This window comes from Nomascus leucogenys, chromosome 6 (genome assembly GCF_006542625.1).
Source record: "Nomascus leucogenys isolate Asia chromosome 6, Asia_NLE_v1, whole genome shotgun sequence".
In the NCBI taxonomy this organism is placed as follows: domain Eukaryota; kingdom Metazoa; phylum Chordata; class Mammalia; order Primates; family Hylobatidae; genus Nomascus; species Nomascus leucogenys.
This window is the reverse complement of record NC_044386.1, coordinates 15,806,359-15,828,644: the sequence shown is the minus strand read 5'-3', so window position 1 is coordinate 15,828,644 and position 22,286 is coordinate 15,806,359. Positions and strand designations below refer to the sequence as shown.

Genomic DNA, 22,286 nt, shown 5'->3' with positions numbered 1-22,286 from the left:
CAATATGGTCAGAACCCTGAAAGCCGTTCTTTTAAGTCGAAAGATGTGGTAGATGTTAAGTAAAGCAAATTGGATCGCTGAAGGAAGTGGATGAAATGCGTTAGTAAGGACGGGTGAGGAGAAAGCTGTCACTCATGAACAGCCTTCTGTCTGCTGCTTCTTGCATTTAGGAGCATATACTCCTTTGTTTTCTTTCTTTTTTCTTTTTTTTTTTTTTGCATCCCTTTTATTTTTAACATTGTGCTTAATCTGTGGAATAGTCTTCAACTTAAAACTCTTTCATACGAATTCTCAGGCACTCCTATCTTGGAGAAAGCGTCAGGCTGCCCCTGAAGCCAGCCTGGCATGTCACACATTGGACCCTTTTCTGCTGGTAGCAGGAGGGAGGCACTTAACAGTTAAGCAGTTCGAGTCACCCAGCTCAGAAGCCTGGACTCCCCGCCTGGATGTGGATGCTGCGATGCTGAGCCGTCAACTCGTGGCGCCCACCGCCCGGAGTCCAGCCTGGAGAGTCCTGAAGAGGCCCCGGGATGGGAATAGCATGGCCTTTGAGTGCTGCCTGACCTCCCGTTTCCTAGCAACTCCCAACTGCTCGATGGGATATTTTGTGGCGTTTCTAATTTATACTTAACAGATATTGGCTGTGATCTAAGGCTGGCTAATTTCCCATTATGACTTTCAGGCAACCACTTTAATACATGAATAAGCAAGAGAAAGAACTCCTAGGATGCGCAGCTCCCCAGTACCCTCTTCCCACCAGGCCTTCCTTCCTTCTGGAAAGCAGAATTTACCAAGGACTTGCCAATAAATTACCATTTATCTCAGAGCAGACGGCATTGAGCAATTTTCAAGGAAAATTCTCCATGTGACTTTTTTTTTCTTCTGGTATCCGAGTATATATTCATGAATATTTATAAATCAGCTATATCTATTATCAAAGAAGTAACTCTTTTCTTAGCAATGTTTTTAATGAAATGAAGAGGGCTGACTCGATCTCAGTTTCTTCCTGTAGAAATGGGATGATGGGGTGGGGTGATTTCTCAAGCCCCTTCCAGCACTCCACTAATATAAATCTGATGACCTTGTGGTCTTTTTAATATTTGGCATCTGTTTGGTGACTAGATGTTTAACTCAAATTTTTCTGAGTGTGTGTGTGTGTGTATTTTTGTTGTCGTTGTTTTGTTTTTTTGTTTTGTTTTTTCTGAGATGGAGTCTTGCTCTGTCACCCAGGCTGGAGTGCAGTGACGTGATCTCAGCTCACTGCATCCTCCACCTCCCTGGTTCAAGTGATTCTCCTGCCTCAGCCTCCTGAGTAGCTGGGATTGCAGGCACCCGCTACCATGTCTGGCTAAGTTTTGTATTTTTAGTAGAGATGGGGTTTTGCCATGTTGGCCAGGCTGGTCCCAAACTCCTGACCTCAAGTGATCTGCACACCTCGGCCTCCCAAAGTGCTAGGATTACAGGCATGAGCCACCGCGCTCAGCTCTTACCATACTATTAATGCAGCATTATAAAAAGTATTCAGCCAAGCATTCCAAATCTCAGTTTGACCACTTTCCCGGCTTTGGATATTGAGGAACTTGTGGCTGCTGGATGCATGTTCCTCTTACTTCCCTCCTCATCTCCTCTGTTCTTTGTTGCTCAGTCCTCACTGCGTGGACATAACCTTGTTGATTGTGTAAATGCTTTAGTGAGTTTCACAGCTATTTTAGCATTTTAATGACCGATTTGGGCCTCCTTGGCAACATCTACAAAGAGAGACAGCTGCCCTCCTAATTTGTATTTCTCAGCATGATTTTTCAGAGCACGTCTGAATAAAGGAGCCGATGACCTGTTCAATATGGTGGACAGAGAAGTAGAAATAGAACACTGATGAATAGAGTGAGATGGAGGTTTAGTTTAGCCAGATAAAAAGGTTTTATTAGGTTCACTAGATAAAAGGGCAACCGATTATACCCAAGGGGGAGGCTGCCCTGTGAGGATTTCCAGATGGGATTTGTGCAAAGGGTTGAACCTTCTGTTGTCTTCACCAGGGCTTTGGGTCTGATTTGGAGCAAATCTGTAGTCCCTCTCTCCATCCCTCCTTCCTTCCCTCTCGCCCTCCTTCCCTCCTTCATCGTTTCTTGGGGTTTTTCTGAAAGTCTCTTTCAGCATACTTTAATTGATTTGCAGTATCCATTTTCTTATATGTTGAATTATTAACCCCCTAATTTTAAGTTTATATGATCTATTCAAAATATGAAATGTTCCCCTTCAGCTCGATCTCTCGCCCTTCCAGAAGGAGAGCATGGACCTGCTCCTATTCCTCACACAGACCCCCGCAGTCCCTCCTTGCTCTTGGTGTCTCCATGAACCCCCTTCAGAATTTCCTCATTTTCTTTCCTTGCTTGGTTTATCGCTCAGCCTTCCATTTTTTTCTGATGGCAGCATAGCATGCATACTAAAAAATGAGTTCTCAAGTCATGTGTCCAGCTGTGAATGATCCCAGAGTGAACACAGCACGTGACAACACTCCCAGGCCAGGCAGGAGACGGGGAGCTGCCCTGTCCCAAGCTGGTGGCCTCTGTCAACTCCTGGGGCTTCATGCCCTCCATGCTGTCCAGATTGCCAGCCTTGTCTTGGGTAATGTCCACACTTTCCTCTGTGTCTCCAATTCCACAGGTTTGCTGGACAATATCAAGAAGTGTGTTTTGGCCTGTTGCAGTGGCTCATGCCTGTAATCCCAGCACTTTGGGAGGCCAAGGTGGGTAAATTGCTTGAGGTCAGGAGTTGGAGACCAGCCTGGCCAACATGGTGAAACCCTGTCCTTACTCAAAATACAAAAAATTAGCCGGGCGTGGTGGCGCACGCCTGTAGTCCTAGCTACTCACTCAGGAGGCTGAGGCAGGAGAATCGCTTGAACCTGGGAGGTAAAGGTTGCAGTGAGCCGAGATCTCACGACTGCACTCCTGCCTAGGTGACAGAGTGAGACTCTGTCTCAAAAAAAAAAAAAAAGAAAAAAAAAAGCTGGGCGCAGTGGCTCACGCCTGTAATCCCAGCACTTTGGGAGGCTGAGGTGGGTGGATCATGAGGTCAGGAGTTCAAGACCAGCCTGGCCAGGATGGTGAAATCCCGTCTCTACTAAAAATACAAAAATTAGCCAGGTATGGTGGTGGGCACCTATAATCCCAGCTACTCAGGAGGCTGAGGCAGAGAATTGCTTGAACCCAGGAGATGGAGGTTGCAGTGAGCCAAGATCACGCCACTGCACTCCAGCCTGGGCGACAGAGTGAGACTCAGTCTCAAAAAAAAAAAAAAAAAAAAAAAAAAAAAAAAAAAAAATGTTTTGATCGATGCTAGTGCATACTTGTGCCAGCCTTGGAGGTGGCCTCCCTGCTCTTCACCAACTCCCCCTACACCTTCCCACACCTCTGAACCTGATTTCAACCTTCCCATGCCAGCCCACAACCTCACCTTGTAATTCCTCAAAGGACTGAGAGCACCTAACATCAGCCACCCCGCCTTCCACCCACCGCAACGTGCTGCATCCCTGTCTTTCTGCCTTTGTCAGAGCCTCTCTGTATTTTGAATATATTTGAGTTCCTAAGTCTCCCCCATCTCAGGTTGTCGGGGCATTTAGCTGCTTCAGATGTGGCCCCCACCTAGTAATTCTCTCGGGGGCCAGGGAACCCGGGTCTCTGTATTCTGTCTTTGTTTCTGGCTTCTCTGGCTGGGCTTGAACTTGACACTGCCTTGTTATGTCCCTCTGGTTTTGGCATCCCGTACCAGCTGATGCTGCCCCTGTTGACCTCTGCCCCATTCTGGTTTGACTTCTGGATATTTTTGAGGCTCACAGTGTTAACCACTGAAGAGTTTTAAACTATATACAAGCCTTGCAATATCTCCATGCACCTTAATCCCACTGAGGGCTAAGCCTCTTCCCCATAAGGCTCCCTCCTTCCCAGGGATAATCCTTCCCTTCTACCATGGCACCTCTTCCATCTACCAACAGACTGTACCAGTATGTCACATAGGCTTCTCTCTCTCCAGGCAGAGTCCAACTTTTCAGCGCTAAGACAGAGTAATTCTGCCAATAATGACCTACACGGTTAATAGGTACAAATCCCACATTTAATAAGAAGCGTTTGTTTAGAGGCTGCACAGGGTCAGGACTTGGATCCATGTGCCTCTAGTTCTCTTGGTCCTTCCTCAAGGTTATAAAATGGTTGCCATAGCTGCAACCATCACCTCCTCACAAAACATTGTCATTCCATTTTTTTCAATGAGCATCTGTTATGCCAGTGTGATACATCTCTGAGTAAAGCAAATAAAGACCTCACCCTCTTAGAGTAAACATTAATCCTGGAAAGAATCAGGGTTGGGACCAAAGAGACTCCTCTTGGGGCCCCTCTTCCTTTAATTAGGAAGGAAAATCTTCCCCAGGAGGCCCTCAGTAGTTTTGCGTGACATCTTCCTCATTTCTCTGCTTGGTTCTTGGGCCAGGACTGGGCCTGGTTGCTGAGCCTCACTCCACAGGAAGCTGAGAAAGTGACTGGATGAGTTTGTAGGGTTGGCTGGGGTACAATTGGAGTTCTTTTAGCAAAGCGTTGCTGGTGGGCCGCACTAGAAAATAAAACTTTAGGCTGGGTGCGGTGGCTCACGCCTGTGATTCCAGCACTTTGGGAGGCCGAGGCGGGCGGATCACGTGGTCAGGAGATCGAGACCATCCTGGCTAATACGGTGAAACCCCGTCTCTACTAAAAATACAAAAAATTAGCCGGGTGTGGTGGTGGGCGCCTGTAGTCCCAGCTACTCAGGAGGCTGAGGCAGGAGAATGGCATGAACCTGGGAGGCGGAGCTTGCAGTGAGCTGAGATCGCGCCACTGCACTCCAGCCTGGGCGACAGAGCAAGACTCCGTCTCAAAAAAAAACAAAAGAAAACTTTAGATGAAGAGTGGAAGGGGTGAAGATAGAAATACAAAAATATTTGGATTTTATCATTGTACAGTTTGGATAACTTTTAATAGATGTAATATCAGATTTTGTGAGTCCACGTTTTACACTTGTGGTAGTTTTGAAGAAGGATTTAAATAAGGACACTTTCTTATCCATTGAGTCTGACTTGATGTTAAACTGTAGGAAGACAAAGAAGTTTAGTACGTCATGCAAAATTACAGAATGATATTGTAATAACTGGATTTGTATATACACCAATACAAATAAATATCTTAGAAGCGTTAACTCAAAGTTGACCTTAGTACCTTCTAGAACAATGCATCTCAAAGAGTCAGAAGAGCAGTGTTTTGTTTCTCATTGCCAATTCATTGAGGACTGGTGCATTTGAAAAATACAGTAAAAATCGGCAACCCACTTGGGTCCCCTTCCACGCTGTGGAAGCTTTGTTCTTATGCTCTTCACAATAAATCTTGCTGCCGCTTAAAAGAAAAGAAAAATACAGTAAAAATGATGCAGCCGCATCAGTTTGCTGTGAAGAGTTCCTAAATGCCTATTCTCACCTTTGGTGGCTATCTTGCCATGGACAGGCAGCCGTCCCAGGCCACACTTGGAGTCACACTATTCTGGTTTTCCCACGAGGATGAAGGGCACAGAACTGGACACAGGTCCTAGTGCACAGTAGTCGTGTGATCTTGAGCAAGCCACTCCACTTGGATCAGGGTCTCCACGTATATAATGGAATAATAGTCCTGTCTTGCCCACTGGCTCTTGGAGATTCAATTAGACTCATGGAAAGCCTTGTTACATGGTAATTCATATTTAAATATTAGGTGTCATTATATGCTGTTTCACTTTTAATTCAGGAAGGAGACTATATATAGCTTTTTTTTTTTCAGTGTTGAAAATTAAAAAGCTCCAGCTTTGGCGATCCAGGGGTTCCCTTTTTGCAACAAAAGGCAGTTCTGCTTTCTATCTTCCCACAGAGGTGGAGGGGTGGGAGCCGAAAGAAAGTCCCCAGGTACCTCATCCCCAAGGAGTTGGTGTGCAAGTTGGTGTGTGGCCTGAAGTCCAGGATCTGCCTACAGGGTTTCCCAAGAGGGCAGCCCGCAGAAGGAGGCAGAGTTGAGAAGTCTGTCCAGTGTGCAGGAGAGGAGACAAGCGACCCTGGCCGCGTGCAGTAGTCCATGCACACGCAGGGCCATTGAGAGAGAGGAAGTTGGAGCGGCAGGTGCAGGGCTGTGAAAGGCAGGAAGCCAGGAGGCAGAAACCAGAATGGAAGGAAGAAGCCGTGGTGGAGGGCGGCCTATGTTCCTAGAGCTCAAGGAAGCATTCAATCAAATGCTCAACACGTGTGATTTTCAGGCTGCTTGTGTGTTTTGGAAACAAGTATGTGACCAGGCACAGTGGCAGCCAAGATTCAAATGAGTGAATGTCCCATGGACATAATTAAAGAGAAAGGGCTTGTACTAAACACTGGAGAGCTGTTAGGCATAGCTTTTCCAGGCATTTCTTTGCTAGTTTTTTTTTTTTTTTTTTTTTTGGTGGGGGGGAAGGATCGGAGTGTATGTGCCCCAGTTTTATCTTGTTTAATCCAGCTTTATTACAGCTCTATCCTCAGCACTGGCTCTGTTTCAGCATCCCCATAGGCATGGAAGATGCTGGCTTCAACAGTTTGTTTAAAAAAAAAAAAAAACAAAGTTAATGTCCTAGGAATCTTTTTGGGGATCCCTGAAAACTAAATGTAAATTTGTTAGGGAAAGTAGTTAGTTATATGTTGAGAATCATTGTCTTGATCTTGAAAGATTATTTCACACTTTATTTGACGTTAATGGAAATTCTTCATGTCTGATTTATTTGTTCAGGGTCATTAGCCTCGTGAGAGCTATTCATGGGGCCTTCACAGTATCTGCATGAGCATTGTTTTTTATCTTTGAAAAATGGGTAATGTTATGAAAAGGAATATGTGTTAATCTCTAAACATACAGGCCTTATATCAAAATAGTCTGACAGTGTAGTTATACAAAACATGCTGCAGGTATCAAACAAAATTGTAATCAAATTAGAATTTTAAGCCTTGTTGTTTTACTCTCCAAGTCCTTATAAACCAGAAGCCCTAACTTTTTAGAGTAACACTGTTCAATAGGAATAGAATGTGAGCCCCATGTCTAATTTAGGTTTTCCAGTAGCCACATTTAAAAGTGTGAAAAAAAATCTGTTTTTTTGTGAAAGCAGTTTTAACAACATATTTTTTTTACTATATCCAAAATGTTATCCTTTCAACATGTAATAAATTTCAAAATGATTAATGAGATACTTTACATTATTTTTTTCATACTAAGTTTTTGAAATCCGGTGTATAATTATCTCTAGAGCACAACTCAGTTTGCACCAATTGAGCACCCTGTTTGTCTAGCTTTTATTCTCTAACTCAAGAGATCAGTAAGCTTTTTCTGTAACTGGCAAGATAGTAAGTATTTTAGGCTTTGCTATTGTATTGTGGAAGTGGTCACAGACAATGCGTGGCTGTGTTCCAATAAAACTTTATTTACAAAAACAGGTGGCAGGCCGGATATGGCTGGCAGGCTGTGGTTTACAAGCCCTCACTCTAACTAAATGTATCATCTCATGTGGGTTTTAATGCTCAGAAGTTGATTTCTATTTTGGGCTGCTACCAAGATAGCTATTGTGATGAATTTCATTCAGAAATATTCAGGAAATATGTACCAGGAAGTATACTCCATTGTTAAATAATGAATACGTTGGAACTACAGGAACTCCCCCTTTCCTGAATTTGCACCTTTCAGGAAGAGCCGCATAGCTAGTGGTGCTTAGCGCTTTAGCGCTGGCTTGGCTGTCACGATGCCTGGATTTGAAGCTCAGCTGTGTTAATTAAGCATGAGCCTTGTGACCCTAGACAGTTAATTAACCATCTTGCACTTCAGGTTATGCATCTGTATAATGGGAATGACAATAATGTCTACCTCATAGAGTTGCTAAAATTAAATGAAAGCTAACACAGTAAGCCCTTGGTACATGACAGCTTTTGTTATTCCTCTGCCACTAATGTTGCTGCTGGAAGTACTACTTGTACTGTTACTACTAGTGGTGTTAGTACTGCTGTTACCACCATCACCACCACCACCATAGAGAATCCGTACGTACAAACCAGCCTATGTGCCAGAATGGAACGATGCTGACTTGATGATCGTCCACAGATGACCATAGTGGCCACTAATATGGTGTCACTTTGGACGTAAACTTGTCAGTCAGTAGATGTGCTACTGCACTCTAGGGGAGATCTGGCGTGATCTGCAAGGATTTAATGTTAAAAGACTTGAGTGGGCTGGGCGCGGTGGCTTACAGCTGTAATCCCAGCACTTTGGGAGGCTGAGGCGGGTGGATCACCTTGAGGTCAGGAGTTTGAGACCAGCCTGGCCAACATGGTCATCTATCTCTACTGAAAATACAAAAATTAGCCTGGTGTGGCAGCGCGCACCTATAATCCTAGCTACTTGGGAGGCTGAGGCAGGAGATTCGCTTGAACCCAGGAAGCGGAGGCTGCAGTGAGCCAAAATCACGCCGCTGCACTCCAGCATGGGTGACAGAGCGAGACTCCATCTCACCAAAAAAAAAAAAAAAAAAAAAAAAAAAAGGGTGGGGGGGTACCTGTTGCTCCTCTGGCCTGGTAATTGCTGTATGATAATGACTCAGGTCACACAACCTTCTTTGACCCTATTTAATGAAAATGCTAATTAATGGCTGTCCTACCCACCTCACAGGGTGATAGAGCAAATTGTAGGTAAAGTACTTTGGAAATTGTAGAGTGTTATGGAAATATTAGCTGAGAACATTTCCCACACGCTTGCTTTTTTAAAAATTTATCTCACACACTTAATTTTATCATCATGGACTGATTTAATTCATAGAGTAGTTGTACAGATTAAGTGGGCACATGTAAAGTGCTCAGTTCAATGGTAGAAACGTAGCCCCTGTTCAAGGACTGGGTAGTTGCTATTTTTATTACTCCATTTTCAATTTAAGATGTAGCATTTTGGCTGGGCGCAGTGGCTTGCCCCTATAATCCCAGCATTTTGGGAGGGCGAGGTGGGCAGATCACAAGGTCAGGAGTTCGAGACCAGCCTGGCAAACATGGTGAAACCCCGTCTCTACTAGAAATACAAAAATTAGCAAAATTGGCCAGGCATGGTGATGCATGTCTGTAATCCCAGCTACTCAGGAGACTGAGGCAGGAGAATCGCTTGAACCCAGGCTGAGGTTGCAGTGAGCTGAGATCATGCCGCTGCACTCCAACCTGGATGACAAAGAGAGACTCTGTTTCCAAAAAGAAAAAAAAAAAAAAAAGAAAAGAAAAGAAGAAGGTGAGAGAACTGTTTATCCTGACAGGTTAACTGTCTCTAAGATTCTGTTAGGTAAGAGAAGCAAAATGTGGAACAGTTTTATTTGCATTTTTAAAAAAGCAATGTGTATATTTATCTGCACACATATGTGAGCGTGCATATACACACACATGCATACTGTGTTTATACATGCATCGACTGTGCCTGAAGGAGACACTGGAAACTAGTATGAATAGTTTTCCCCAGGAATGTGGGGTTTTTATGGCAGATGCTTTTTTGTATGTGTATGTATGTATATGTATTATATATGCACATATACACCCAGATCCTTTGCATGTACCGTTTTTTCTTTAACAGCAACAAATCAGTTAGTGGGGAAAAAGAGATGGCTGTAATCTCCCAATTTCTTTTGCATCCCTCCTCATTAAACACTATACTGAAGAGTTACTTCATTACGTCTTGCAGTGGAACCCCCATAGAAACACATTCCAGTCATGTCATGTGAGTCATTAAAAAAAAAATAACTGGGTATCGAGCTGCGTTTTGGGCATGTTCTCTAGAAACACATTGTGAGGACTACTTGGACCTTATGCTGGCTTCCTTTAGAGTCATATTTGAACCAGTGTCAGGACCCTGAGATTTTCTGTGCTGTTTTCATGACAGTAAATCAAATCCAGCTGGACAGAAATGGGTTTCATTTAGGTTTTCTTGCAAAATTCTCAGTCCAACAGTAAGAAACCTGGCTCCCATCATCTGCCATTCATTTTTTTGTTTAATTCCAGTGTACACATACAGTAGTATCAAGAGTTGTGACTCCATATCCCTGGGGTAAACAACTTTATCAACTATAGTACAGTGCTTAAATGCAGTTCTTTTTGCTTGTAGTCTTATAGACTCTATATGTTTCCAGAGTTATTTAAGTCAGCGTCTTTTCCCCCACCCTGTTTAGTGAGGTTGATTCGTTTAGATTCTCTTGTGACAATCTACATTATTTCTTGATTTCCCCAAATGTCTATTCTTGTGCTCTAAAGTTCTGTGAGTTTTGACAAATGCATGATGTTATGTATCCACCATTACAGTATCATACAGAATAGTGTCACTTCTCTAAAATTCCTCTGTGCTTTAGTTCTTCATCCTTCCCCCGACCCCTGGCAACCACTGATTGTTCTACTGTCTCTGAAGTTTTGTCTCTTTCTGGATGTCATATAATTGGAGTCAAATAGTATATAGCCATTTCAGACTGACATCTTTCATCTAGCACTTTATGTATGCACTTGAGGTTCCTCCACGTCTTTTTGTGGCTTGATAGCTTTTGAATAATATTTCATTGTATGGATATACCGTAGTTTCTTTGTCCATTCACCTGTTGAAGGATGTCTTGATTGCTTCCAGTTTTTGGCAGTTACTAACAAAGATGCTATGAACATTTATGTGCAGATTTTTGTGTGGACGTAAGTTTTTGCCTAAATGGGAAAATACCTGAGAGGGCAGTTGCTGGATCATGTGTTAAGACTGTGTTCAGCTTTTAAGAAACTGTCTTCCAAATTGACTGTACCGTTTTGCATTCCTACCAATTCTGGGTGAGAGTTCTTGTTGCTCCACATTTTTGCCAGCATTTGATATTGTCAGTTTTCTGGATTTTAAGCATTCTAATAACTATGTAGTGGTACTTCATTATCGTTTTAATTTTTTTTCTTTTTTTTTGAGATGGAGTCTCGCTTTGTCGCCCAGGCTGCAGTGCAGTGGTGTAACCTTGGCTCACTGCAAGCTCCACCTCCCGGGTTCACACCATTCTCCTGCCTCAGCCTCCCCAGTAGCTGGGACTACAGGTGCCCACCACCACGCCCACCTAATTTTTTTGTGTGTTTTTAGTAGAGGCGGGGTTTCACCGTGTTAGCCAGGATGGTCTCGATCTGACCTCGTGATCCGCCTGCCTCTGCCTCCCAAAGTGCTGGGATTACAGGCGTGAGCCACCACGCCCGGCCCGTTTTAATTTTTAATTCCCCAATGACAGGTGATATCTTTTCATATGCTTATTAGCCTATCTTCTTTGGTGAAGTGTCTCTTCAGATCTTTTGCTTATTTTAAAAATTGGATTTTCATATTGTTTAGTTTTAAGTGTTCTTTGTAAATTTTTGATACAGTCTTTCTTAGTGTGTATTTTCCAAATATTTTTCAGTCTGTTACTTGTCTTTCATTGCCTTAACAGCCTCTTTCTCAGAAGAAAAGTTTTTAATTTTAATGAAATCCTACATATCTATTTTTTCCTTCATGGAACATGCTTTTGTTGTATCAAAGTTATCCCCAAAGCCACCTAGATTATTTCCTATGTTATCGTCTAGGAGTTTTATAGTTTTGTGATTTAACATTACATAGATAGGTCTATGATTTACTTAATTCTTGCGAAAGTTGTAATGTCCACATCTAGATTATATCTTTGCATATTGATGTCCAATTATTCTAGCACCGTTTGTTAGAAAGACTATCCTTTCTCTAATTGCCTTTGCACATTGCTCAAAAATCAGTTGATTATAGTTGTGTCGATTGACATACTTTTTAAAAAGCAAAAAACATTTTCATTTCTCCAAAATCTGTAAGAGAGGCAAAACCTATTTAATGCTAATTAAACAAATATATTAGAAACGGCTGTAAACAGAACCACAATTTTGTTCTTGCAAATATACCAGCATAAGTGAGAGTGTATCTGATACGTAGGGTCACACACCAGGCAATGTAGTGAACTCAGACGTTCACAGAATTCAGCTGCTCCCCTGGGAGTTCACGTGGACATGCTTAACATGAAAAAGAGCATGACCAGGGGTCACATCCTCATGCAAGTACAGCGTGTGCTGGGAACCCAGGGTTGAGGAGCATCACGGATGGCACCTGTGGGATGCATCGCAACAGTTCTACGGAGGAGGGAGCATTTGAGAGACACCTAAAAGATCCATCAGGCTCAACAGATGGTACATTTCAGGTGGAGAGGCCAGTTTCAGCTGAGGTGAAGACAGGAAGTGAGCATTTTAGTCAGGAAACAACTAGAATGATCTACAGTTGGACTACAAGGTCAAATTTGTGTACGGGTGTATTGACTGGGAAGGTAAATTGGAGCCATACTGTGAGGACCTCGAATGGGAAATCGAAGTCTTTGTATTAAACTGGCATGTGCCGGCAGTGTGTGAACAGGGCTGTGATATAACCAGAGCTATGCCTTAGAAAGATTGACATGTATGTGTGCATGTTATTTATGTTCCAGTGTTTTCTTTCCCATTAGGTAGTTGAGGTCTGTGTGGGTCCGAGGTAAGCACCTGCAGCTGTAACAGAGTGTGAGTGTCCTTGCTCAGGGTGACAGCTGTACTTAGTCTCAGCGGGTATGTGGGTTGAAGGTTGTACTTGGTGAGTGAGAAATTTCCAGGCCCTACAATCTGACCTCCAGGACTGACTTACAGCTCGCTGGCCAGTCAGGCACTGCTTACTACCTTCCTGTTCCTCACCTGCGGGGGTTGCCTCTTCTCTAGGGGGAAATTAGTTTCTGCCTCTTTTCTAAAAACGTGAAAATTAGCAAGTAGCAACCACTGTGTAAAGTGTTTAACAGCCCCAGTGAAATGACTGATGTAAGTACAAAGGACTTTTGTCGCCAGTTGAAGTGACTTTTATTTACCTTCTGTTCAAGGTCAGGAAAGTTATATTGCTGCTTTAGTAACGACGCTTTTGAACATTGTTCAAAGCATGATAAACTTGTTATCTGAGAATATTTATTCACCACTCTTGAGAGTTTATTGTAGCAAAGAAAGCAAATAGACTGAGATTCCTTGCAGAGTTCTTTGTGAATCAGCAAGAGGAGGGGATGGGAGTGTTGTGGTGAGGCTTTCTTAGTAGTTACAGGACTGGGAATGATATTTTGTTATGTAGCGTAATTGTCTTTGGGTAATTCTTATGGAGTCTTTAACTTCTTAAAGTTGAAGAGGGGTTATCAGAAGATAAGGTTGTTTATTTTTAAAGTTAAATGGGGTAGAGGTATATCCCATAATGGAAATGCAAATACAAATATACCTAATATTTATTAAATCCTCTCTGTAGCAGTGCCCCCTGCCCCACACATACAGTATTCACTTATCTAAAGAATCATGTAATGGCTTTTCTTATTACATAATTAACATACTTTATGTTCTTAAGATAGTGGCGTACTAATCCTCCATAATATGAACTGTGCGATGAGTCCCTCAGTTGCAGACCCAATATGTAGGTAAATTTTAAAGTATTTTATTTGAAGTAGGTCAGGTGCCATTACAAAATACAATGTGGAGGCTGGGCGCGGTGGCTCACGCTTGTAATCCCAGCAATTTGGGAGGCCGAGGCAGGCGGATCACAAGATCAGGAGATGGAGACCATCCTGGCTAACACGGTGAAACCCCGTCTTCACTAAAAAATACAAAAAATTAGCCGGGTGTGGTAGCATGTGCTTATATTCCCATCCCAGCTACCCAGGAGGCTGAGGCAGGAGAATTGCTTGAACCTGGGAGGCGGAGGTTGCAGTGACCTGAGATCGCACCACTGCATTCCAGCCTGGGCGGCAGAGCGAGACTCCGTCTCAAAAATAAATAAAATAAAATAAAATAAAATAAGTAGAACTCTAAATTTTGAATGCAGTATGACTCACTTTGAGAAATAGTCTAGCAATGTGGAGGTTGGTCTTATAAGACAAAGTCTTCAAAAATGTTTTTAATAAGCTCCAAAGTTAAGGCAGTAAAGGCAATTGACTTATTGTTGGTGTGATGCTCAGCTCCTTTGTTTGGCTTTCTGGGGCTTTTGTCAGGGCTCTGAGGATCTCTTGTGTTGCCAGATCTCAGGCTCTCTACCATTTTGCATCCTCAGCAGATCTGATCTGGGGAGGGCCTGCATTTGTCAGGACAGAGCAGGGACTAGGTTTGCTCCGGGACATCACATACCATTAGTTATTTGTGTGGGTGCCTAGTCTATGGGAGGCTTCTAATACATACATACACACACACACATACACACGCCTGCGCGCACATATGTATTTGGGGACAGAGTTTCGCTCTTATTGCCTAGGCTGGAGTGCAATGGTACAATATCGGCCCACTACAACCTCCGCCTCCTGGGTTCGAGTGATTCTCCTGCCTCAGCCTCCTGAGTAGCTGGGATTACAGGCATGTACCACCATGCCTGGCTAATTTTTATATTTTTAGTAGAGATGGGGTTTCTGCATGTTGGTCAGGCTGGTCTTGAACTCCTGACCTTTGGTGATCCACCCACCTCAGCCTCCTGAAGTGCTGGGATTATAGGCGTGAGCCACTGTGCCTGGCCCAAATAAATATTTTTAGTTGATTAAAATAATCATTTACTTTTACAATCTTCAAGACATTGTGATCACATGAAAGTTTTAGACCTTGAATAAATTCTCTCCAAAAAAGATAGGAAAGGATCCACTCTAGAAATAAATTATAACATGTATTCAGAAGCACCCAAGGAGTTGTCACATTGTATTTGATATTTGTTATTAAAGCAGAAGCAGTTGTTATTATATACGTTGTCACATGCAGGGCATCATCCTTGGGATACAGTGCCACATGTTACCAGTGTGTCCCCTGTCCACTGTGGTGTGTCATCTCATGCTCAGACACCTGCCCTTAGCAGGCACCCAAGGAGGGGGTATGAGATGCAAATGGAGTTAAATCCCCTGTGGGTCAAAGAACAGTTGAATTATTTGTCAGTGATCAGAGGTTGATATGCGAAGTAAAGATATGGTCAGCTGATGATTGTCTGTGATTATGGGAGTAGCCAGAGTTGGATTTGCCCAGTTTGCAATTTGATTTTCTAAAAGCTCTTCTTTATTCGCTAGTTGCTTCCATATGCAGATATTTGGCTGAACTCACAAATGTAGCAAACTGATTTCTTATCGATGTGGTCGTGGCCCTTAAAATTGTGATCTTTAAGTCACCTGTATTAGACCAAGTCAGTACCTGACAAGTTGATCTCTAAGAATGTTCCTTGTGCTTAAATCTCCAGAGAATGTCTGTGTTTCCAGAAGACGGATTGCCACTGGGAATGATACCTCATAGACCACATTCTCTGCCTAGGTTCCACTTAATCTTTTCCCTAAAGAAGTTTTCATTCCTTTCAGAGTTATATCCCATAGTAATGTATCCCGTTTTAAAATGTGTCAGTAGGAAAATAGGTTTGATGCACACGAGTTTGATTTACATGCTAGTTTTCAGGAACGCAAGGCTCTTTGAGACTTACTTTTTAACTTCTCGATTTAAGCAAATGTTAAAACCAGTTCAAGGCCGCACGTGATGGCCCAAGCCTGTAATCCCAGCACTTTGGGAGGCTGAGGTGGGTGGATCGCCTGAGGTCAGGAGTTCAAGACCAGTCTGGCCAACATGGGAAAACCCCATCTCTGCTAAAAATACAAAATTAGCCTGGTGTGGTGACACATGCCTGTAATCCCAGCTACCCACTTGGGAGGCTCAGGCAGGAGAATTGCTTGAACCTGGGAGGCAGAGTTTACAGTGAGCCAAGATCGCACCACTGCACTCCAGCCTGGGTGACAAGAGTGAGACTTCATCTCAAAAAAATAAAAAAATATATAACCGGTTTGAACAAGTCATGTTGCCTTCCTAATTTCCAGTCTCCTCATCTACAAAATGGCTTTTCCCTAAAATCCTGGCTGGCTCTGGAAAAACCCATTGTCCCTGTGTGACAAGCTGGATTCCTACCACCCCCAGCCCCTTCCTGGGCTCTTCTCAGGATGCCTTGGTTGGTTTTTGCTAGATTTTCAAATGCTGAAAAACATTAGAACTTTAACGTTCCACAGATAATAAACTCACTGTATTTTCTTTCATTAAATAAGCACAGATTGAATGTCCCCTTACCATAGGCAAATGGCTGTTTCCAAATCCACTGTCATACTTCTTATTGTCATGCACTGTTCATGAAATGATGGAAGGCTCGGTAATGTTCAGGGCAATTGGATTCATTGATACATAAATAAATGCATTTCTGTCTTCATTGGGAAGCGCCCTCCCTGCTCTTGGTGTCCCTGTCTGTCAGCACCTCTGTTGTCCTTTATCTAAATAAGCTGCAGGAAGTAAGGTTTGCCTGTAATTGATTTTTGTAGAGGGTTTAGTGTGCCCTGTTATTAATCATTATTAATCATCTAGGCATTCTGAAATAGTATTTTTCAGATTGTATGGAAATAAGTATTTCTACTTATTTTTGGTAGGATTAAATTATCCAAAGTATACATTAAAACTACATAGATTTCATCCTGTCTCCAGGATGCAAACTTTCTCTTCCATCCATTTCTTGTCCATTTTAAATGCCTCAGTGTTAGACTGGTACTTAATGTACTTTTTTTTTTTTTTTTTCGAGACGGAGTGTCACTCTGTTGCCCAGGCTGGGGTGCAGTGGCGTGATCTCGGCTCACTGCAACCTCTGCCTCCTGGGTTCAAGCAATTTTCCTGCCTCAACCTCCCAAGTAGCTGGGACTACAGGCGCATGCCACCACACTTGGCTGATTTTTGTATTTTTAGTAGAGACAGGGTTTCACCATATTGGTCAGGCTGGTCTCGAACTGCTGACCTCAGGCGATCCACCTGCCTCGGCCTCCTAAAGTGCTGGGATTACAGGCGTGAGCCACCGCGCCTGGCCTTAATGTACTTAAAAAAAAATTTTAACAGCGTTTTTGAGATACGGTTCTTATGTCATGTAATTGCCTTATTTAAAATGTGCAATTCAGTGAGTTTTAAAATTTTTTACAGATTTGTGCAGCCATCACCAGAGTCAATTTTAGAACATTTTCGTCACCTCAAAAAGAAACCCCCAGGCTGGGTGCGGTGGCTCATGCCTGTAATCCCAGCACTTTGGGAGGCGGAGGCAGGCAGATTACTTGAAGTTGGGAGTTCGAGACCAGCCTCACCAACATGGAGAAACCCCATCTCTACTAAAAATACAAAATTAGCCAGGTGTAGTGACACATGCCTGTAATCCCAGCTACTCAGGAGGCTGAGGCATGAGAATTGCTTGAACCCGGGAGGCAGAGGTTGCAGTGAGCTGAGATCGCACCACTGCACTGTAGCCTGGGTGACAGAGCAAGACCCTGTCTCAAAAAACAAAAAACAAAAAACAAAAAACAAAACAGCGTTTCAGTCTTACGGCACCATCGCCATATCTGTAGTCTATCGTTGACTGAAACATCATCATGCGGTACATGACTACATTTATACGCATATATATAGCTAGAGCAGCGATTTTTGGAGAGGAGTGATCATCTTTATTTTTTTTTTTTTAAGTAAGATTCTTTCTAGCTTGTTTTTCTCACTCAATAATACCTTATGAAAGGCCCTAGAGTCAATAGGTATGTCTTCGATTTGATCTTTTTTTTTTTGTCCAATTGCCCTATTTTGTTCTTTTAAAAAAATTTTATTTTTGTCATATATCGATGGGATGTATGAGGTATTTTGATACAGGCATACGATGTGTAATAATCACATCAGGGTAAATGGGGTATCCGTCCTCTCAAGCATTTATCCTTTGTGTTACAAACAATCCAGCTATACTTTTAGTTATTTTTAAATATGCAATTAAATTATTATTGGCTATAGTCACCCTGTTGTGCTATCAGATACTAAGTGTTCATTCTTTCTAACTATTTTTTGTACCCAGTAACCATCGCCACTCCCCACTACAATTTGCTTTGTTGTTGTTGTTGTTGTTTTCTTGCTCTGTCGCCCAGCCTCGAGTGCAGTGGCGCAATCTCGGCTCACTGCAAGCTCCGCCTCCCAGGTTCACGCCATTCTTCTGCCTCAGCCTCCCGAGTAGCAGGGACTACAGGCGCCCGCCACCACACCTGGCTAATTTTGTTTTTGTATTTTTAGTAGAGACGGGGTCTCACCCTGTTAGCCAGGATGGTCTCAGTCTCCTGCATTTGGTCTTATTTTTTTAATGGCTGCATGACATTTTTATGGCGTGCGTGGTATCAGAATATACCTGGCCGCCGCCCGTTTGGGGATGCTCTTGTTGCTAGTGTTGTTGCTGCCATCAAGGGGATCCTTACACAGCACAGATCTGACCCCATTGGTCTCTACTGTGAGCCTCCAGTGACTCCTTGTGACTCCTTCTTATCTTGAATACAAGAACCATGCGTCCATCTTCCACCCAGGTCCTTCCCCGCCTCCCTCTGTTCCATCCCATCCTGTTGACTGAACCTGCCAGGTTCCTCTTGGATTTTCTTCCTGTTTTTCTTTCTGCAGGGAACGCCCCTTCCCTCCAGCATTTTAAGAGTCCAAGCTCTAGTTCAAATCTGTGCACTTTCCATGCCCCCTCTGTATTTTTCTCTCTCCTATATTCCCAAGGAACTTAATTTTAATCTTTAATTATAGTTTAATATTAGGCTTTCCACTATCTAAGTACTGATGTACCTGTCCACCCTCCTAAATTGCAGGGTCCTTGGAAGCAAAACACAGCTTCCACCTTTTTGAAAAAAATCTTCCCCCATCATGAATTACAAAACCTTGTACATAGTAGGTGTTCAGTAAAAGGATCATGTGACTGTAATTGCCCTGGGTTAGAGGCTGTTTCTTCCAATCTCCAACCTATTTGTCTCCATCAAGAGTTCCTTGTGGGTACACTGCAGGCAGTCTTTGTTGGAGTGAGCTCAGGTTCTGGAAAACTAGTTACCAGTGGAGGCAGCGCAGTAGCGGAGTTTTGAAAGGCGAAATGCCTTTAAGTTGTGCCTTGTCCAGCCTCCAGCTTTGTCATCTTTGAACACTGAATTCACCAGAAAAGGAAATTGCAGCCGAAAAGAGAACCACCAATGGAAATCCAGATCTACCCCCCTCGTGATCGCAGGGTGGGTTGCCCGGGGCGACAATCAGCCTATAGATCCCCCTCCCCTGGTGAAGTTACTGGGAAGGGGCAGAGACACAATTGCAATGGGAGCCTGGAACTCATGGCCGCTCCTCGCTCCCTCCCCGCCCTCCCCGGCCTGTGTCAGATCCTACAACCACACCACCCTAATTAGCCCGAGAATGGAAGGGGTTGTCATGGCGACCGGGCACTTTTTAAAGCACAGGAATGGTGTTCATTATTGTTCCATGTCTTTAGCTGTGGGGAAAAGGTCAGTGTGGCTGTTGTTTTCCATATGAATTTTGGCCCAAGAGCCAAACTGAAGGTGAAATGCCCCTCGGAGAGACAGGAAGATGGTGAGTGTGGCTGAACTTTTTGGATGGGGAGGCCCTTTTGGTGTAATATCTTTAGTTTTAATAACTCGAGCACCAGACTGGGGAATTGTACAGACTTTGTTCTATAGAGACTGAGAGAAAAGAGGGGATCAGGAACAGTGAAAGCCTGAGAGAGAGAGATATTTTGGATGAAAGTCTTTGAGCATCAAGTGATTAAATATTAAATTTAGAAGGCTTCTCTGGTAGTATAAATTTAACAAAGTTGAGTAAGTCTGATACTTTATTCAATGTTCCTTTTATATTTGCTCTATACTAGTCTTTGTAGATTAGTGCTGCTTAGATTATATTCCCAAATAAATCTCACAGAAGCGTTCTAACCAAATGCCTTCAGAACAGTCACCCACACCCCAATCCGCATTTTTAAATCCAGAGATACGGCATAAGAGTCACCAAGGCTAATTTTGTTTTCATATTTTTATGCTTTTCTTACTTTTCTGAGGATAATTTAATCAAGACTGAAAACAGAGAACCACAGTTCTTTGGATGTTTGCACTAATTTGCTGGCTGCACTTGGTTGGAATACTGCTAAGTAAAGACAATTTGACCACAGTGTTTGTAGAAGAAATTAAATATGAGAGAAGTCAGCCCACTAGGGCTGATGGCAGCTATTCCATCAAAAGCTGTGAAGGACAGTTGCAAAGCATTCTTTAAATTTATTTTTTTGCCGATTTTGAAAGCTTGCAGAATAACATGGCTTTATGCCTGATTTTGTGTTAATGACTGCATTTTTAAGGGTCACAAATTAAGCCACTTTGCATTCTTGTATTTTTTTAACAGTTAGGTCCTATGGCACTATTTTTTTGTCATTGTATTCACAGTTGTGTGGGATAACAACATGCAGCTTAATTAAAGGGAACTTGGGTGGGTGGACTGAAAAAACAAACCACTGTCCCCAGAGTTCCTAAATGGCCCACTTTTTTGCTTTCCCCTGAAAACCTATTGTCCTGGCCCCAGTGCCAGTTTGTTTGGCAGCTGAACAAATAAGAGAACACATTTCAGAACATTAAGTCTTAGTTCTGATTTCCTCTGTCTTTAATTTGTATGTTCTCAGGCTTATTTAGTGATCAGAGTATGGAGCTCTCAATAAATAAGTATTTGACTAGAATTTGAGCAAAGTCAAACTCTTTTTCACCTCTTCTACACCGGCTAGCATGGTCACCTCCCCTTCTCCACCCCCACCCCCACCTCACCTGTCGCAGTGTGGGTATCCATCCATCACCAAGCCACTGTGTTCTTAGGTAAAAAATGACTTTAAATTCAAATTTAAAAAGTAAAAGTGACATTTGTATGACACTTTAAATTCTTTGGGGAAAAATTAGATTTTAAAGTGGTGATACATTTATGGTATTTGTGATACAGCCAGAAATGTGAACATGGATATTAATATAAAGGAATTATTGATATCTTTTAAGATATGATAATAGTGTTATATTAACACATGACATGTAGTGGAATCTTTGCAAATGAGATGATGTGATATTTGGGATTTTCTTTTTTTTGTTGTTGTTGTTTTGAGACAGCTCTGTCACCAGGCCGTAGTGCAGTGGTGCCATCACTGCAGCCTCCGCCTCCCGGGTTCATGCCATTCTCCTGCCTCAGCCTCCTGAGTAGCTGGGACTACAGGCGCGTGCCACCACACCTGGCTAATTTTTGTATTTTTAGTAGAGATGGGGTTTCATCATATTGGCCAGGCTGGTCTCAAACTCCTGACCTCGTGATCCACCCGCCTCGGCCTCCCAAAGTACCGGGATTACAGGCGTGAGCCACCGTGCCCGGCTGGGATTTTCTTAAACATAAGGGGAGGGAGGAAGTAGCTTGTGGATGGGGCAGGATTGGCAGGGGTTGATAGTGGTTAAAGCGAGGTGATGGTTCCACTGGGGTTCCTGTGCTAGTCTGTATTTCTGTGTAGGTTCAAGACTCTTGTATGTGTTTTGAAGCAGGGGTAAACCAATGATGGAGGTGGCTTTAGTAAGTCTCCCTTATCGAATGCCATTTTTTCTAATGGTATCCCATCGTTTTTTGCATGGTTTAGATGCCAGACCAGTTTGACCAGGCGGTTGTGCTGAACCAGCTGCGATACTCAGGGATGCTGGAGACTGTGAGAATCCGCAAAGCTGGGTATGCGGTCCGAAGACCCTTTCAGGACTTCTACAAAAGGCAAGAGGGAGCTGAATTGGATTCTCTTTGTTATCAAAGGGCTTGGAGAAAACAGGGAACCATCGCAGAAGGTGACCCTGTGTGTCTTTACATTGCAGGTATAAAGTGCTGATGAGGAATCTGGCCCTGCCCGAGGACGTCCGAGGGAAGTGCACGAGCCTGCTGCAGCTCTATGATGCCTCCAACAGCGAGTGGCAGCTGGGGAAGACCAAGGTACGATGCAGAGAAAGAGCAGCTCCCACCGAATCCCCGACAGATCTCAGGGTGATGCTCACGGGGTGATGCTCACAGGGTTTAGGGCTCTATGACCCTGCTACACAATTGTTCTTTCACATTGGGAAGATACTCCTGTTGCCATGCCTACCATAACCTTTTGTCTCCCAAACAGTTACTATTTTATTTGAAGTGAAGTCCTTGACTTGTCAGGGACTCTGTTTCATTAGTGAACACGTTGAAACATCTCATCCTAATTGTTTGTGTGTGGGTATTTGTTCGGGCAGTCAACAAATGTTGGCAGACGAGTAACAGTGCTTTGGAAGTATGAGGCAGCCCCCAGTGTCTAAGAAGCGAT

General features: G+C 43.2%; 1 protein-coding gene across 1 annotated transcript in view; it reads left to right on the top strand.

Annotated features, from left to right (window-relative positions):
- Window positions 1-22,286, top strand: part of MYO10 (myosin X) — a 274,349-nt gene that overhangs the window by 206,981 nt on the left and 45,082 nt on the right. Inside the window, exons 20-21 of the mRNA XM_003263177.3 lie at window positions 21,591-21,715; window positions 21,814-21,928. Of these exons, the coding sequence (XP_003263225.3) occupies window positions 21,591-21,715; window positions 21,814-21,928 (240 nt within the window). The remainder of the gene's footprint in view (window positions 1-21,590; window positions 21,716-21,813; window positions 21,929-22,286) is intronic.